Below are 20,253 nucleotides of genomic sequence, written 5' to 3' on the forward strand. Positions count from 1 at the left end.
TACACGCTTCTTAAGATGTTTTGAACGTGTTTAATAGAGAAATTCAATCACATCATTGCTAGCCTATTGTGAGATACTAATTTAAAAAGAAAAAAAAAGCACAAAAAACTAATTAAAATGACGAAGGCATTTTTTGAATCACAGCGTGCTATGCATGACTTACACGTTTTAAATGTATTTATATGCGTAAATTGACAAAAGAAAAGTCAAATATTTGAAGTAAATGAGTAATCTTAGATCATGCTAGAAGAAACTCCTCATAAACCAATTAAAGCAGCTGAATTCACATAATAAAATCGGTCTCTATAGAATTTACATTAAGAATAGAGAAAATAATATTTAATATACAATTGATTGAATCACATTATTACTAGCCCATTGTGAAGCTAAGCGCACACCCTTCCCCCTTAGTATAGATAATATCGTTTGTGAAAGAAAAAAAACCAATCATTTAACAACTAATTTAATCACATTATTATCCGCGTGCAAAAGACCTTTTTTATAACCGGCATTACACGCCTCTTAAGATGTTTTGAACGTTTTTAAAAATAAAGAAAAAAATATTTAATACACAACTGATTGAATCACATTATTGCTAGCCTATTGTGAGGCTAAGCTCATCCCCTCCCCCTTAGTGTAGATAATATCGTTTGTTAAAAAAAAATCATTTGACAACTAATTTAATGTAATTTAATCACATTATTATCCGCGTGCGAATGATCTTTTTTATAACCGGCATTACATGTCTCTTAAGATGTTTTGAACGTGTTTAAAAATAGAGAAAATAATATTTAATAAACAACTGATTGAATCACATTATTGCTAGCACATAGTAAGGCGAAGCCCACCCCCTCCCCCTTAGTGTAGATAATATCGTTTGTTAAAAATAAAAAATCATTTGGCAACTAATTTAATCACATTATTATCTGCATGTGGAAGACTTTTACTGGTATTACACGTCTCTTAAGATATTTTGAACATGTTTAAAATAGAGAAAATAATATTTAATAAATAACTGATTGAATCACATTATTGTTAGCCAATTGTGAAGCTAAACCCACCCCCTCCCCCCTTAGAGTAGATAATATCGTTTGTAAAAAAAAAAACAATCGTTTGACAACTAATTTAATCACATTATTATCCGCGTGCAAAAAACCTTTTTTTATAACCAGCATTACACACCTCTTAAGATGTTTTGAACGTGTTTAAAAATAGATAAATTGAATCACATTATTGCTAGCTTATTGTTAGGTACTAATTAAAAATAAAAAATAAAAAAAACCACACAAAAAAATAATTATTAAAAAAATATTGTTAAAATGATGAAAATGCCCCTGCCTTATTTGATGCAGTTTTTTGGGATTCCTTTGAAGTTTTTTGTCTTGGGGGCATTTTTGTTCAAATATTTTTGTTGAAGCTAGGTGACATCAAAATCACTATTCACCTTTTCCATTGACTTTATATATAGATTAGTCATTAGTTGGAAACAATAATTAATCAACACAAATTCAATGTTATTAAAACATGCATATTCATTGATCAAAAAAAAAAAAAAAGACCATGCACATTCAAATAAAAAAATAAAAATAAAACATGCACGAAATAGTGAGTGGTTAGTGGCGAGAAGAGTTATAATTGTTTTTCTTTTAAGGTTGACAACTGGTGACGAACCACGGTTATCCACCCATTTTCAGGTCTAGAGCAGGCTAATTGGAAAGTGCACCACCATCACGCCTTTCTTCATGGAGACCTCCACCAAGTTTTCGAGCTCAGGGGAGGAAGGGAAAGCCTTCAGGTGAAAAAAGGCGATATATGGTCTCAAGCAATCTCCTCAGGCTTGGTTCGAGATATGAAGTTTGGTTATGACGAAGATTAATAGGTCTCTACAATAATGATGAATATGTCCATTGAGTTATATTATATAACATTTTTCATAAGGTTATTTGGCCAATTGTCAACAAAATCTTTACTGATTAATCATATATCAACAGAAGTGGCCCTCTACCACAGTGGTGGAGAGGAGTGTTGCCCTTGCATCACGGTGTGGGTTCGAACCCCATCAGCTCCCTAATTTAACAAATCTATCGTTTGACAAAAAAAAAATCATATATCAGTGGTCATTTTTATTATTGGTGCAATCAATGAAATATATTATACATTTCTCTCTCTTCACTTTATTCTTTCCTTCTCTCACGTAAAACCTTAGCTCCCAATTTGATTATGAATCTCAAAGCTTTTTTGTCTCATACTTTCCAGATGTCTGGGACTTTCCATCTTTTATCAATTTGATCCAATCTCATCGCAATTAAGGTTTCCCGATAGCCAAAACTCATAATGTTGTCGTTCTGGTTGAGCACGGCCTTAAAGGCAGTGGATGCTTACTCTTCTGCAGAACCAGTCACATGCATATAGTCTAGTCTGGCAAAACAAATTTGATCTGATTCGATGCTTTAGTAGCATTGCGGGCATAGAAACCCCATCATCATAGACAAACAGATTGCCGATTCCCACCTGAGTATTTCAGTTAAAGGTCACTGTTGCTGAGAAAGTGAAGAGAAAATAAAATCTTACCCCTGAGAAAGGTGCCACCGAAATAGGCTCTGCATTTTTTCTAACTAAGAGAGAAAATACACAACAATTGAGCAATGTTCTAAATTTTAATTTACATATGACAGGAATTTAAGAAAACTGAAATACATTGACCATTTCCATCACCTTGATCTACAATTCAACAATCATAGTAAGGAGGGAATACTAATAAAAACCTCTCATTCTGTAAGAGTAAAAGTTGGCCCTAAAGGAAAGATTACTAGTCTTTATCTCTTTTTTTTTTTTTTTTTTGGGTGAACTGGAAAATATCATTAACTAGGGCCGCGGCCAAAAGGTAATAGAAAACCAAGGTGGCTAACAACAGTAAACAAGAAGTACAAACAAGGGACAAAAAACAAGACATAAAACATCACCATGTCACCCTTAATCCTTCCTAAACATAATCTAAACGAAGATGGAGGTCTTTTGACCTAGACAAAGTCATACATCTTCGCACCAGCATGCGACACAACAAAATCCGCCACTTCATTGGCTACCCGTGGCACCCAAGATCAGGCACACGAATAGAACGCCCTCCCTTCCATACTGATCTCGCATAGAACTGGAAAAACATGCCACGAGCCCTACTCGATACAACCGTTCAACCACGTAATAATCGCCTTAGAATCTAATTCAACCACAATACGAGAATAACCCCACTGCCGAGCCATTAAGCATTCTTCCAAAACTCCCCGAGCCTCCACCATAAGGGCAGAAGAGGCACTGATCCTTCTTTTCCTCATCGTTAAGCAACAAGACCCAGAATCCCTCATAACAATCCCAATATGGCAGCCCCCATCAATCTTCTTCCAACTAGCGTCCACATTCACCTTGATGACTCGCAAAGCCCACTCCCTTGAATGAGCCTCCAGGAAAGCAAAGCTAGCATTCTCAATGGCCCGCACAGTACGGGTCGGGGATAGGATTCTCTAATTAAAAACTCCATCACACTTAGCTTTCCATATTGACCAACATGAGAATGTAATATACAACATTGTTTTCCTCCACTCCACCGCGCCTTCAGGCAAACTGTACCAAATAGATTCCAGCCAAGCATGTAGGGTAGTCACCTCACCTTTCTCCACCCTAAGCCCAATTGCCCCACCAAACCATACCCGATGCACCCAAAGGCAAAGAATCAAAACATGCTCAATTGATTCTTCCTAATCACCACAGAATGGGCAGATAGGAGAAGGCGCATGCTGCCGGCAAAATAAATTTCGTTTGGTAGCCATTACCCCCATCAGAGCCCGCCACATGAAGTTATTAACTTTAGGAGCAGCCAAAACATTCCAGATGCATTTCTATACCCATGAGTCAATGGATGTCGATGAAGCAATGGCTTCGGGGCCCGTCTGTTCACTGCATGGATCCAATGGTAGCCTGACTTCACGGTATACTTTCCCCGTCTATCAGCAGGCCATACCAACAGGTCAACTCGCTCGGCCCCGCCAAGAGTGTCAAAGATAGCCTGATGATCCCCCACCGTCACATTTTGCACGATAGCCTCATGGTTCCAACACCTGGAAACTAGCATAATAATCGTGACCCCCGAGGATGAGGATGGGTGCCCAACCGCCACAAGGTCCATCAATCAGACCAAATCCTCGTTTGTTCACCACTCAAATTCTACCAATGAGCTCATTTACCAATGATATCCCTTCCCGCCAAATGACTAGCCCACGCCTACAAAGCTCTCGCCCCCTTCTTGGCCTCAAAGAAAGAACAATCGAAAAAGTACCGTTGTTTGATAACCTGGGCCCAAAACGAGTCCGAAGAGTGAATAAGACGCTAACATTGCCTGGCTAGAAGTGCAAGGTTAAAGTCCTTCAGGTTATGGAAGTTCATAGCCCCATCATTCTTCAACAGCCCAAGTGTTTCCCTACTCACCCAATGAATTTTCCACTCCCCCACTTTCTGCCTCTACCAGAAATTGGCAACAACAACATCAATGTCATTGCAAATGTTGTCGAGGAAGCAGAAAATATTCATCGGATAAGCAGGGATTGCCTGCATAACAGCCTTTATGAGCATTTCTCTACCGGCCTGGGATAGGAACCCATGCTTCCAACCTTGAATCTTTGCCATAACCCTATCTTTCACAAAGGTTAAAGCCTCCATCTTCGACCTTCCCCACATCATTGGAAGGCCCAAGTAATTCCCCAGGTCCATAACTTGAGGCATGCCCAGGATCCCAGCTAACTCATACTTACCTCCTGACCAGATGCTGTGCAATAAGCATTCAGAATTTGAATAATGTTTTGGCAATTAATCAGAGAGGTCCGGAGGAAAATAAGTGTCATCTGCAAACAAAAATGGGGAAGAGTAGGCTCATGCATGCTCAGCTGAATGCCCTTAAGGAATCCAGTTTCCACCGCATCATGAATTAATCTCGACAAGATGTCCTTGATGATAAGCAGAAGGTAAGAAGATAGATGGTCTCCCTATTGGAGTATGTGGGAAGGCCTGAAACGTTTCCCAGGATGGTCATTCATTAGGACCGAAAACTCCACCGTGGAAACACAACCCATAACCATGTTAATCCACTAACTATTAAAACCCATTCGGACCATCAAGGTCTCCAAGAAGTCCCATTCAATCTTATCATAAGCTTTCTTCACGTTAATTTTCATAGCAAGCTCAAATTTTGTTTTTACCTTCCGAAGCTTAAGGAAATTGAACGCTTCATAGGCCACGAGAATGTTATCTTGGATCTGGCGCCCCTCCACAAAAGCGTTATAGGCTGGGGAAATGACTGCAGGCAGCCACTGCTTTATTAGCCAATAGCTTAGAGAAAATTTTATAGGAGTAGTTACACAAGCTAATAGGTCTAAATTAGCCCACCGATGTCGGGTTTGCGGTCTTCGGAATAAGCACAATATGGGTGGAGTTCAACTTTCGAGGATTCTGCCTCTCACCCACAAAGTCCTCCACCATCCCTATCACATCACCCACAATAATATCCCAAAATTCATGGTAAAAAATCCCTTGAAATCCATCTTGGCCAGGTGCCCTCAAGCCGCCCATCTAATACACAGCATCCTTCACTTCCTGTATTGTAATATGTCGATTGAGGTGGGAGGTAATCTACTCCAAGATAAAATGATGAATGCACTCTAGAACCCGACCCCACTCCCTTCGGCCCCTCAACGTGAAGAAGCCTGTGAAGTGGTCTTGAACCACCTTATTAATACCCATTGTATCTTCCCTCCAAATCCCCTGCCCATCTTGGAGTTTCTTAGTTCAATTGAATTGTCATCTCTGGATGGTTGTTTGATGGAAAAAAACACGAATTAGAATCCCTCTCCCTTAACCATTTGATCCGGGAATGCTGCCGCTAGAATAATTCATCCCGCTCCTCCAAAGTATCAATAGCAGCCAACAGGATTCTAATTTCCTCAACATTCGTTTCGCAATCCTCTTGGAGATGCCCCAGCAGAGAGTGCATTCACCTCTCTACTATGGAGGTGTGTGAATTTGGAGGTTGCCTATTTTGGAAACTATATATGGATAATCTAAGGTGGAATAGTTGAATATCAGAGTACGCGACTAATTAATTTCCTAAATAAACCTAATAAATTCCAACACCATCCGTCAAACTAATGGCGATACATGTCATGATTTTGAAACAAGCAAATGTGGATGCAAGCTCCATTAGACGGACACAACAAGATAAGCTCCATTAGGCGGACATGACAAGACAAGCTCTGTTAGGCAAACACAACAAGGTAAAACAAGTAATAAATAAAATAAAGTCGTTGGGGCTCAAGGTCTTTTATGAGCATTTAATGGAAGAAGCAATAAAAATGAGGGAGATGAATCAGATGATGTCAGTGTGATTACTAGACCAAAAATGGCACCGTACAAAAGTTACTATCTATTGTCTAAGTTGCCTCCTTGTCGTGGTCTTTGCTAGTGTTGTCTATTTTACATTTCAAGACAATGGCTACAATTCATCGGTTTATTTTAAAAATAAGCAGGTTTTGAGAAGCAAAATTCAAGTTGCAAGTGGTCCTTTACCACAGTGGTGAAAAAGTGTTAAGCCATTGCATGACAGTGTGGATTCAAACCCTCCTAGTGGCTAATCTAACATCTAGTCTGACAAAATATATCGTTTGACAAAAAAAAAAAAAAAAAAAAACACACACACACACAAAATCCAAGTTGCTTCTACTTTCTTGCTAATAAACCATGATTTAATAAAAAAAGGCAATAATTAGATCTAAGTCCAAAAACCTAAAGGGTGCGTTTGTTGCACCAGACTATTTTAGACTGGACTAGGTTCAAGGACTAAGTTGGACTGGCTTAGACTAGCCTAAGATGGACTAACTTAGTGAAGTGTTTGGTGCAGTGTCGGACTAAAAAAACAGAATAATTAATAAACTGAAATATTATATTATTTATTGTATATCTAATAATATATTATAACTTTATTTATTTTATTATTTTATGAAATCATCTACCTCTCTCTAATGGCCAAATTATTTTTATTTCTAGAATCATCTCTCACAAAACCTATTTTCCTCCGCCACTCTCTCCCCCCCACGCCCAATTTCACCATTTTTTTCTAGAATCATCTATCTTTCTCTAACAAATTCTAGAAGGCACGACAAATCAATTCAAAGATTTTGGTTTTGGTCGAATTGGGGTCTGGGTTCTTGGTGGGGTTGAACCCAAATGAGAAATTGGCCACTTAGGTGGGTTTTTTTCTAGGTGTTCCGGGACAAATTGGACGACGGCTTGGACAGTTGGACTGATTGGGACGGTTAATTTCTTCATCTTCCTCTTCTGGTGTTTGTGCTTGGATGTCGGTGGGCTTTATTTTTGGGTTATGTGTCGGATTCCATCGATTCAGAAAGAGAGAAAAGAGAGAGATAACTGTTAGCTTTGGAGGTGGCTACTAGTTTGGGAGATGGGTGGCTGAGGGTAATTGCAGACATACTCTTCTGGGTTTTCTGGGAAATGGGGAAGTTTGCAGTCATTGATAAGAGGGACGAAATGGGAAGGGGCGAAGCGGATTAGCAGTCCGCTACTAGCTAAAGAAGTCTTTAGTTTGGGCGAGTCCCTTCTAATCTCATTAAAACTAGTCTCAATGCTTAACAAACACATGATTGGACTAATACTTAGTCCAGTCTAGTCTAGTGAAAACCAGTGAAGGCAAACAAACACACCCAAACCATTTTAAGAAGACTACAAAAAATTTCAAGAGAAAATATTGAAGATATAAATAAATACAACTAATTATGAAAGTGGTAGGTTACAAAAAAAAATCTATAATATAAATAGATAAAAAAATCTATAATATAAATAGATAATTACAAGTAATATACACCCTCAACCCCAACCACTACACTTCGAGCTCGAACACCCATTCTTTGCACTCATCACCTCCCTAATGACTCACTACCCAACGGGCCACCCCACCCAACCCAACCAGTTGCAGCATTGCACCATGGGATACCCACTCCCCACCTTCCAATGCAGCGATGTGAATATCAAGAAATTTTTTGAGATACCGGGAACTCTTGCTAACTTGGAGTTCCACCAATAAGGTCTTGACATCTGTGCATTTAAGTTGGAATTTACACCAACAGTTTGACCCATTGTTAAAGAAATTTAAAAACTTAATATTTAATTAACAAGCATGTTCTGACTTAAGGGTCACCAGCACCTGTGCCAAAATGTTTGTCCTCCACCCAACAACCACGTCAAGCCAACCACCATGAACACCCATGGAAGCTCCAGCCTTCATCACACAACTAAAATCTCAATTTGGCACCATCATCTTCTTCTATCATGTTGCTTCATCATCATGATTTGAAGACGCCAGTTCTTGATCACCAAGAGAAAGGTGGGATGATAAGGGGATGAGAACATGGTGGAGAAGAACCGCAGGCGACGATGGTGGTTGTCAAGGGCTGAGAGGAATTGTAGAGGCATATGATTAAAAGGTTGGGGAAGGGCCTCGAGAATGAGGCTTTTTTTTTAAAACAAAAAAATCATTTTTTGATTATTCTATAAAAGATAAAACTATTTTTCCTTAGTGGGTAGATGGCGTTATTGGATTGGAAGGAAACACCACCTACGCTGCTAAGGTTTGTGTTCCCATCACCCCCAAAAATTTCTTGTGAATATCCTTCGCAACTAAACCCCCAATTCCTGCTACCTAAGAAAATAGGGTTTTTCAGTTTGGTGTAGTTGTCCAACGAGATACTGCACATCCTAAAATATTGTCTTGGGCGAGTCACATATTGCGCCATTTGTTTTAGTTTTACTATTTTAGGAATCCCTCTCTCTCCTTTATACTCGATGAATAGATTTGTTGCTTTTCTTTATTTTATTGGTTATGCCCGGCTAAGTAGCGTAGCATAAAAGAAATTGGTAGCATAAAAGGAAATGGCTCGGCTATCAATCAATTGTTGATGAGCTACATTATGTACTTTTTTATCATTATACACAACCACAAACTTCTACATAAAATTTTACTTAACACTAATATTTTTTTTTATGTTCACACAAACAAAGTTTATTAAACAACCAATTATTTTATTTTACAGCTGATTATGTTTATAGCATCGTAGAAGCAGTCTTGATTTAAAGCACAACAATACCAAACTGGCCAAACAAACATAAATCCACGAGGACAAGAAAACCTTTATATAATGTTTTTGGATTTTTTTATTCTCCAACATTGACTAGTAGAGGTTGAAACCCATGTCGAAGGCTTGCTAGCCAAATTTTGTCATTGCTGGACATGGGATAACCACAATCATGCTAGTGGCAATCTTCCAAGGCATGCACTATGCCTGCTATACGCCATGAACTCATCACCCTTCGTGGCAACCAATTCTGTGATCACAACATTAATGAAAATATATGTCAATCTTAATGTCTATTGAATAGAAAAAATGGGACAAAGAAAGTAAAAATAAAAATAAAAATAAAAAATAAAAAATAAAGCCTATCATTTTTAGTTATCAGTTAATTGCTTGCCTCACAAGAGTGAACATTCTCCATAGATGTGGGAATCTTCATTGCTGGAGTGTAGTGGTAGAAGCAGTCTTTTCGCAATTTTTTTGGTGGCAGTTGGGAGAAGGGAACAAATAATGTTCCTTTTGGTGCATTCATCTGTTCTTTATCAGTAAATCCATCTCCCACTAACCAAATCTGAAACGTTTCAGTTAGCATATATACCAATATATAATAGTCCTCTAAAATATAGTCGTCTTGCATCATCTACTTGTTAATTGTTTCACTAAAGTAGACTTTATAAAGACGTTTTTAAAATGTCAATAACAACTCGACGTAAAATATAGAGGCTATTCTACATAAGGGGTGAAGTATAAATATTTACAGATGATAATTGATACCTTGGGTCCACAACTTTCTCCAAGAACCAAACAACTTTCAGTGGCATTTAACGATTTGGTGAGCTTCAAATACTTAGCTTGGTGTAAAGTAGTTACCTGAAATATGTGCAATTTAGGTAGAAGTTCCATGTCTAAAAAAATCAATGCCACACACACCAAGTCTTATCTCAATTCCTACACCAACTTTCACATTGTATGAATCTTGTATGGGTTCTATACATAGTTTTATACTCTCATGAATTCCTGCATTGTGTAAGAGAGCCGATGTAAATTCTAACAATAACATCGGTGTATGTAGCATTACTTAACAAACAAAAGTATTTATTCTCTTCATCCCTTAGTGTGAATATATTGTTGTATCAAAAATACCTTCTAACAAGTTGTATTACATCTAACACCATGGTCAACTAGAGATTTTAGGGCTCTATGCGGAAGATAGTAAACGAGCCTTGTATATGTCTATAGTTGTTTTAATAAATGATCTAAATGGAGTATTATTACTAGAGATATAATTCAAGTCAACAAAAATAATGAAAAACAAAATCTAAAGCAAAGCAGGCAGAATCAAACTAAAAATATAAATGTGATTTCTCTTATGCATATGGAGGTCATATTTCTCTTATTCACATGCAATTATGTAGAAAATTTTCCAAACATGAAGTTTTTTTTTTCTTCTTTTCTTTTTTAGCCACAAACTAAGTTGGTACATATGTAGATGATATCAGGGGGCCTTTAGAATTGGGGCCCTGTGCAGGGACACCTATGGCACATGCCCAAAACCGCCACTGTCTAACACGATGAAGTGGCATTGTATGACAGTTCTACTACAGAGGTTTTTCTATTCTTAAGGGTGAGCTATAGCCATGATGTATGTATTTGATACATATGAAAAATATAACACATATATACACACACATGTATATTTACCTGGATACCCTTCTGGCTCAAAGCAAAGGCAATGGCATAAGCAACCTTTGTGAGGTTGCCTCTAAGAACAACTTGGGTTGTCCCTCTTGGAATGCTGTTTAGGATTACAGCAACTGCTAAGCTACTTCCATCCACCACCTTGAGTTTGAGATGAGGATGCCTGCGAACATAGAGACCACCATATCCGTTCAGCTCCTCACCCTGCTTGCAAGAGTTTGCAATCAGAAAATAGTGAGAGATTAATCATACACAAGAGGTGTTTAGTATGTAAAACCATTGAATAACTAGTAGCTAATTAGGTAGAATTTGTACCAGTGCACTTCTTCTCATTGTTTTTATCATTTGTAACAATGTATAATTAAGAGAGAGCAATTTTTGGTGTTCTTTTCTGAGATTTTTTTAATATAAGATTACAGAAAGTTTTAGTTAGGTACTAGGTTGGAACTTTTTTTTTTTTCCGGAGAAAAAAAAGTTAACTTTTCTTTTCACCAGGTATACTAGAATCATCTTTTTGCCAGGAGGATCCTCTTCGGATCCTCTTTGTGAGAATTCTTAAATCGTGTCCATTTATGGTATATCGTACGATTAATTCTCGTCAGGTACTATTCATATTTAATTTAAAATAAAAGTATCTAAAATAATTTTTTACTGCACGATGTACGATAAACGGACATGATTTGAGGATCCCCAGGATCCTTACAAAGAGGATCCGGAAAGGATCCTCATTCATCTTTTTGTGCATACCTTCACTTGGTATACTGTTAATAAATATAAAAAGAAGCCTAGTATATAAAATTAAAGAGTTCCTTTCATTGGGACTTTATTCATTTTTTGCGAATAAAGTATTTTTATTGTACAAATTTTAAACTCAAAATCGTTTATTTTTAAATCATTATTTCAAGATCATCTGTATAAGAAATCAATCAATTCAAAAATTGGTTAGTCATCAATACATGTCAAATAATTAGACGATGGTATGTAGTAACATATTTATAGTGTCCATGTCCATTTATTTGATATATAAATAATTAAACGATATCTAATTTGACTAATTCTTTGTAATGATAATCTTAAAATGATGACTAAGAAAATAAAATGTTCAATTTCTAAAAATTTTATTGTGAAAATATGTTAATCGCAAGTGGACAAAGTGGTGCACCCCCACAGGGTGCAAGTATTGTCCTTCGCAAAATATGTAACAGAGTGGACATCGTTGGGATCATAAAGACTAAAATTTTAAGACTATAAAGTGCAATTCCGATACAAACTCGATGAGACCATGACCATAACATAGTCAGATATTGGTAGGTAGAGAATGACCTGATTCAAGAGGCCGAGACTTATAACTTTGACACCCCTTTTCTCAGCTTCAACTATGGCTTCCTCAATCAAGCTATTTATAGATCCATTTTGCAATTGCAGGTAGTACTGCAGTAACATGTATAAACAAAGCTCAATCATACCAATAAAGAAGTATGCTTTTAGTAGAGAAAAGAAAATGGTTCTCACCTGCGTAGTGTAACTGGGTATAACCCAAGTTTGTAATGTGAGCTTGTTAAAGAACTGCCGCTCAACCACAAACGGACGGCCATATATTCGAGTTAGAATCATGGACAGAAATGTCACAGGCGACATCAGCCACATATACCATGTTGATTTGTGGACTCAGGTGTCGTTCGATGAGTTAGATGCACGACATCTGGCAATTCCTTTCCTCTTTTCAGTGAAGATTCATAGAGGGCATCAGTAGATTTGTCCATAGTACCATATATGTAGTCGTAGATTGGCATGAAGAGAGAGTAATTGGTTCGGAATTGTGTGTGATGCAAAGAGTGGAACATGTACGCAATTTATAACTACATTAATTATATAATTCGTATATTATAAAGGTCTTAAGTTTCTATCAAGTCACTTAAGAGAATAAATTCAATAATTTTTTGTTCGATTAAGAGTTAGAATTAATCAGCGCAACATAGATTAAGAGTTGGAATCAAGTAAATCTTCAAATTAACTGTTGATTGGTACTAGTTGTTTGCATTGTTAAGCTACACACGTGTTTTATACATTTATATATACTTTTTGGGTCTTATCACCAAACAGCCTAAGCTTTTGGGTTGAATATACCTTGACATAGTATCACAATCACCAATGATAGCTAGCTTTCACCTTCATAAAAATCGAACGAAAGAAGTTTGCCTTTTTTCTTTAATTGTATTATTTATTTGAAGAAATTGGACTCTTTCTTTTAGGGTAGAAGAAATTAGACTCAGAAAAGTTATCTCATTCAGTTATCCTAAACAACAAGCAAGTAAGCTCATTTTTAATGCACAATATTAATTAGGATGAAAGAGCTTTTGAATTGGTATACTTCACTACATATACAGTATATACTACCTATGAATATGGATAGTTAATTATCTAATACAAACATAAATATATGTGTGTATAATATATATATATGTGTGTGTGTGTGTGTGTGTGTGTGTGTGTATCTATGTAGGGCCTTTATATGAAGGAATCCCCAATTTTTGGGTAAAAATGGGGACTTGTTATAGAGCTCACTTCACATCGAATTTCAATGATCCAAACCCGTCTATTTCTTAAGTTGCATTCATAGATCATCCTTACAAAATAGTAGCCAAATTGAAAATGTTTGAGACATCTAATTGAGTTTAAAGAAATTGACCAACACTATGTTCTAAGAAACTTTGAAATTTCATCATGACAATCAAATAAGTATATGGTTTCTGATTGAATTGATTTTTTGCAAGGATAACCTATGAATGAAGACTTAAAAAATAGATGTTCGGATTTGTTGAAGTTTGATGTATAATGGGTCTCACAACTAGTCCCTATTTTTTTTTTTTTTGTAAAAATGGAGATCCCTTTGAATAAAAGGCTATGTATATACATATATACAGATATAGATACATATATATATATATATATATGTATCTATATATGTATATATGGATAAAGAGAAGAGAGAGTCTTACGTAGGGGTGTACATGAGATACTTGAGAGGAGGAAAGCGAAAAAAGAGGCTGTTCGGAATGAGCTCAAAATTACAGTGTCCCATGTTATTCATGAAGTCGATGTAAGTAATAAAACCAGCAATGGATGTGACAGAAACTGTTCCCATGAAGACAGTTGCTAGAATTGGCATTGAGAATATCATGGAATATACTACGTGCTCCGCAAATGGGTGAATCACGGCTGCAAAAATATGATTACATAGATACATAGATACAGCAAAGATTAAGTCAATAATAGCAGCTCAAAATTAACAAAAAACAAAGATAACAAAATATAGTGCCAGTCTTACAAGTAATAGGCTCGGTAACGATTGAGGAATGGTGATGAGAATGGTAGCGAGAGTAGAGGTAATGATGGTGAAGTGCTCTGTGAAACCAATAGTAGAAGTACTCCACTGGACCAGCATGAAGCAGAATTGTAAAAATAACCCCATCTGTTCTCCAAAGTGGCATATCTTGAGCACCTGAAAACATCCTGTTAACGGGGTATGATAAACCTCCATTGAACAATATTTGGTCATCCCTGTAAACAAATAGGGTTAGGTGCTGGATGGAAGTACAGTAAAATTATTTTTCAATTTTAAGGGGATTAGACATGAATGAAACTTCTTCCTTCTAATCCTACCATTTTTTTTTTTTTTGAGTAATTCATTTTTCACCCCCTATTTGGTCATATTTTTTTTCATTTACATGTGTTTGTTGGCCGGGGTTTTTTTTTTTTGGGGGGGGGGGTGGGGGGGGGGGTGTGAAGTACAATTTTTTTTTTATTACATAACATCCGAGGTCCTTATTAATAGTGATATGGAAATTATATGTTTGGGGGAGGGACTTTCAAATTCCAAGGCATCAGACAAGAAATGAAAGGATCTCAAAAGGTTAGATAGATGAATTAGAAAATGCACCAAATTAAAATTAAACTTTGAAACTTCAGTTAACATATTATTAAATTTAAAAAATTTTGCAATAGAAAAAAAAAAAAAAACTAAGTCCAAAAAACCTTCAGTTTTAATTAAAAATGGCAAATAAATGTGTAGTGAATAGTATTGTTGATACACAAAACCGGAGGTCTTGGGACAATGTAAATCCGACCGTGAATCTGCAAGAAAGTAAAGAACACAAGATGTATCGTGGTTCACCCCAATGTTTGGGCTCCGTCCACACTGATATTGTATTTCTATGTTTGTGAGAGGATGAGAGCTTCTTTGAGGGTGAGAGAGCTTGAGAGCTTTGCTCTGAATATGAGAGGCCTTTCGTTTGTGAGGGTGAGGAGGCCCTTTTATAGAATAAGGGCTCCTCACTTATTACATATTTGCCACTCCATTTATTACATAATTACATTTGAGTCCCCCGAGTATTTATACGAGGTCTAAATACGGAGGCCCTAAGTATGGTATAAACAGTAGTCCCCCAAGTCTTCAGTCAAGAGAGTCTTTTGGCTGGAGACTTGAAACTCAGCCCATGTGTGGGCCGAAGTAACTAGATGTCATATAGGACTGATACTAGATATGAGGCAGTGCTCAATCTGAAATGATGCTCAACTAGAAGTAGCACATGTTGCGAGGCTGCTCGGCTTGTGGCTTATGTTGCCTTGGTTGGCTCGGCTTGTGGCATTGAAAGTGAGGGAGTCCCTTTTATAGAATAAGAGCTCACTTTTCAATACATAAGTGATGGGTTATGAGTGATGGGTTATGAGTGATGCTTGCGGCGAGGCAGTTGCTCAGCTGGCAGCGATGCTTTCTAATGAAGGTGAGGGAGTCCCTTTTATAAAATAAGGGCTTGCTCCTCAGTACATGAATAATGGGTTAGGAGTGATGCTCGTGGCGAGGCGGTTGCTCAACTAGCGGCGATGCTCTCTAATGAAGGTGAGGGAGTCCCTTTTATAAAATAAGGGCTCGCTCCTCAGTACATGAATAATGGGTGCTCTCTAATGAAAGTGAGGGAGTCCCTTTTATAGAATAAGGGCTCGCTCCTCAGTACATAAATTATAGGCTAAGTCCCCCAAGTATTTTTCATGAGGCCCAATATATGGTACATAATGTAATCCCCCAAGTCTTCAGTCAATAGAGTCTATTGGCTGGAGACTTCAAATTGAATCCATGTATGGGCCGAAGTAGTGGTTGTTTGAAGGTGGTATTTGTATACCCTACACTAAAACTTTGTAGGTGAAGCTTTGCAAGTGAAGCTTTGAAGCTGGAGCTTTTGTAAATGAAGCTTTTGAAGCTAGAGCTCTCAAAGTTGGAACTCTGTAAATGAAGCTTTCGAAGCTGATTGACATAAGTAATGCTCATGAATATTTATGTTGATTAACATGAGTGATGCTCATGGATGTTGACATGAGTGATGCTCATGAATGTTGACATGAATGATGGTCATGAATGTTTATGTATGATTGACATGAGTGATGCTCATGTATATTTATGTATGATTGACATGAGTGATGCTCATGTATAATTTTGGAGTACTGGACGTACTTTTGATCACCTAGTGGGTGATAATAGTGGCAGGCTGCCAAATAATTTTGGAGTACTGGACGTACTTTTGATCACCTAGTGGGTGATAATAGTGGCAGGCTGCCAAATAATTTTGGAGTACTGGGCGTACTTTTGATCACCTAGTTGGTGATAATAACGGCAGGATGCCGAATAATTTTGGAGTACTGGGCGTACTTTTGATCATCTAGTGGGTGATAATAGTGGCAGGCTGCCGAATAATTTTGGACTACTGGGCGTACTTTTGATCACCTGGTTGGTGATAATAGCGGCAGGGTGCCGAATAAATTTGGAGTACTAGACGTACTTTTGATCACCTGTATGGTGATAATAGCGGCAGGCTGCCAAATAATTTTTTGTAGTATTGGACGTATTTTTTATCATCTAGTTGGTGATAATAGAGGGCCTGGCTCTTTTGGGCATATAAGCCTTCGCCCTGCACATAACATTCCAGCCTATTATTTTGGGCTTGCCGTTTTCTTTTTTTTTTTTTTTTTTTATTACCCTCTGATGGGGTTATACAGATGTCTCCGAAAGATAAGAAAAATAAATTACATCATTCAAAAATAAATAAAGTAAATTTCATCATTCTGGTGGGGTATTTATTCCTTGCTTTTGCAGTGTGGGTGTTTATTCCTTGCTTTTGCTTTTGTTTCCCGCAGCTCACTTGATTGCTTTTGCCTTTCCTCTGCACCTTTGTTGCTTTTGTTTTTGTTTCCCATATGCTCTCGCAGAGCAAAGTCTCGTAAATGCAAAATCTCTCCCTTTACATGGTGCTTTGCCAGGTATCTTTTGCTTTTTTTTTTTTTTTATCTCCTCGCTCCTTCTCTGATTTTTCTGTCGGCAAGACCTTCCCTCTTTTCAAGGCTCACTGCCAACAAGACTTCTAGCTAAGGGCTTCAACTTTATGAATTTATAATCACCAAGTAAATAAAAGAAAAGCAACAACTAACAGTGAAAAGCCAACGCAGATCCATCACTCACAGCAATGTACACTTCACACCTAGATTTTGTCTCCACATGGTGGGTAAGAAAGTGCACGACCCGAATCCAACCCCCCTTCTCCAACCGCGACTCAATCTGCATCGTGGAACCGACGGGTCCGGCGTCGGTGCAGCTCAACCCGCTCAACCCATCTCCGAAAGTGGGGCCCAGTGAGTTCTGGACCATCTCGGAAGCTCGATTGTGATCGAAGACCGGGAATAACTGGGCGGCGAAAGTGGAGGCCATGAACTGGGTCTGACCCGCTTCGATCTTGCCGGCGGGTATAAACATGAACCTGACTTGGCTGCTGGAGTAGATAAGCTGGAGAGTGTTGTCGTAGTGGCTGAAGGCGGCGCGATCGGGGTTGTGGACGGAGAATAGAGAACTGCAAATGGCATGCACAAGCTCCATTCTCTGAGACGAGCTCAGCGGCGATGGGCCCAGCAGGGCTAATTCGATGGCAGCGAGCAGCTGCTTCGGTAGCACCATGGTTGGTTTGTCGATTGGTAATTTGGTACTTTGAGCGACTAGTGCAAAAAGTCGAAACCCTATGAGAGAATGTTTAAAAGGCGGGACATGGGCCTGCGAGGTTTTGCAGTTTGGCAATGGACTGAGAAGGATGGTGACGCATTCGAGGGAACCCCACATATTGCTACTGGTATTGGTTAGAAGGAACTTGGACTAATGTTGGAGTTTGTGGCACAGCCGTTTTGTAAACATTTGCCTTGTAAGGAGACCTCCATTTATGAGACATATCTTGATTATGGCTCTGGAATTTGGAATTTGGAGTGGATTGGTGAGCGTGGAGAGAGAGAGAGAGAGAGAGCTATGTGTCTGTGTCTGTGTCTGTGTCTCTGTGTGGGTTTTGCAGATTCACGGCGGAGGTAAAAAATTGAGAGAGAACCGACATAGCTTTTTGTGTTGATTCCCACAGACGGCGCCAAATGTTGATGCACAAAACCGGAGGTCTTGGGACAACGTAAATCCGACCGTGAATCTGCAAGAAAGTAAAGAACACAAGATGTATCGTGGTTCACCCCAATGTTTGGGTTACGTCCACACTGATATTGTATTTCTCTGTTTGTGAGAGGATGAGAGCTTCTTTGAGGGTGAGAGAGCTTGAGAGCTTTGCTCTGAATATGTGAGGTCTTTCGTTTGTGAGGGTGAGGAGGCTCTTTTATAGAATAAGGGCTCCTCACTTATTACATATTTGCCCCTCCATTTATGACATAATTACATTTGAGTCCCCCGAGTATTTATACGAGATCTAAATACGGAGGCCCTAAGTATGGTACAAAGAAGTACTAAAAAAATGGTTAAAATGTGGTTTTTTATTAAAAATGAACAGTACCAGGAGTGTTTCATTAAAACTCCAAAAAAAAAAAGGACAAGAACGCACCGAGAATTGGCTTGGAAGAAAATTTTAATGAACACTTTGAATGAGAAAAATATCTGATTTATGGACGACAATGTAACACTTGAAAACACCAATTTAGATCATGTCCATTTAATAGGAATCAGTTTCTTTAACCCTCTGCGATCAAAAGCAATATACAATGACGAGTGTTCTATATGCTTAACCAAAAGTTCGAAAGAAAATTTATCTAAGACACAGGTTTAGATGAGAAAAAATATCTGATTTATGGACCACAATTTAGCACTCTGAAAACAAAAATATTTAAAATACAATATACGTAGATTGAAAAGCACTGACCAATTTTTTTCTCTGTCAACCTGATCAAATTCAAGACCCTTGTCAACAATTCGACCATTGCCTTTGGTGGTTCGATATCGAGAACGAGTGATCCATATCTGGTTGTGGATCATCCTCCAAAGCATAAGTGGAAACATGAGCAAGTAAGTTGAATCTCTATATTTTCCATCATTCACAATAAACAACAATGTGCTGTGAATGACCCAAGGAGCCAAGATCAGGTACTGCAAACCCAGCGTAAATCACAGTAGAAGTAATTAGTGCAGCAAAATATAATCCAAGTAGAAATATAGTACGATGATGCTGATGATCTAGAATCTTCGATAACCGAACCCTAACAATGTATGGTTACTCTAAAAATTAGCATGTAGCTTGACACAAAAACATTGCGAGTATATATATGCATGCAGTAAGGTGTAAACATGCATGTGCATAGTATGCTAGCATGCAGTTAGACATTTCATATATAATATTTATAGGAACGCACAAAAGAAAATACAGAAGTAATTAGGTGAGAAACCTTCAAGTTTCCAAGAGGTTTCCATGGCCACTCGGTAAGAATTCCAGGTATAGAAGCCATATCGTTCTTTGTGTAATTTGCAGTGTAGCTAGCTTTCCGAGGGGTGTGTGTATATAGGAAGCGCTCAGTGGACTTCCTGATAAAAAAAATTTATTATTATTTTACAAAAAGTGTCATTCACATCTTTTTTATCATCCACACACCCCTTGTTAATGTGCCAATTCATTCAACCAAAAGGCCAAAAATAATTAACACGAGTTTGTGGAAAGTAAAATGAATTTGTAGATAGCACCGCCCTTTTTCAAAAAGGCCCATGTAATTCTTATATTGTAGACAAAAATCTACCTATTTCTCAATTCTCATAAAGAATTCAAAATAAAGATAGGGCTAATAAAGTTTATACAATTAGCAAAGTTATGGGTTTATAACATTTAAACCTGGGCTCTATGCCATTCGAGGGAGTAGTCGAAAGAGCGATCCAGTCCAGGAATAAAACATCTCTTCCTGGTACTACATAACAAGTATTGGGGCAAGGAATAGAGAAATCAACCCGTGTTTGCAGGTCATTTCAGGAACAATTTGAAGCTCCTAGATCTGATAAACTTGTTTCAATAAGTGCATAGCA

The 20,253-nt window shown here is 37.8% G+C and overlaps 1 protein-coding gene and 1 pseudogene across 1 annotated transcript; both read right to left on the reverse strand.

The window, feature by feature from the left end:
* Nucleotides 1-4,512: 4,512 nt before the first annotated feature.
* Nucleotides 4,513-5,616, reverse strand: LOC139197661 (uncharacterized). Its single transcript, XM_070825605.1, has 3 exons — nucleotides 5,434-5,616; nucleotides 5,141-5,357; nucleotides 4,513-4,805 (listed from the first exon to the last, which is right to left on the reverse strand). The coding sequence occupies exons 1-3, from the start codon at nucleotides 5,614-5,616 to the stop codon at nucleotides 4,513-4,515; spliced, it is 693 nt and encodes a 230-aa protein (XP_070681706.1).
* Nucleotides 5,617-9,176: 3,560 nt separating this feature from the next.
* On the reverse strand, nucleotides 9,177-19,688 carry LOC103420614 (very-long-chain aldehyde decarbonylase CER1-like; annotated as a pseudogene).
* Nucleotides 19,689-20,253: the final 565 nt, after the last annotated feature.

The sequence above is a fragment of the Malus domestica genome, chromosome 07 (assembly GCF_042453785.1).
Source record: "Malus domestica chromosome 07, GDT2T_hap1".
In the NCBI taxonomy this organism is placed as follows: domain Eukaryota; kingdom Viridiplantae; phylum Streptophyta; class Magnoliopsida; order Rosales; family Rosaceae; genus Malus; species Malus domestica.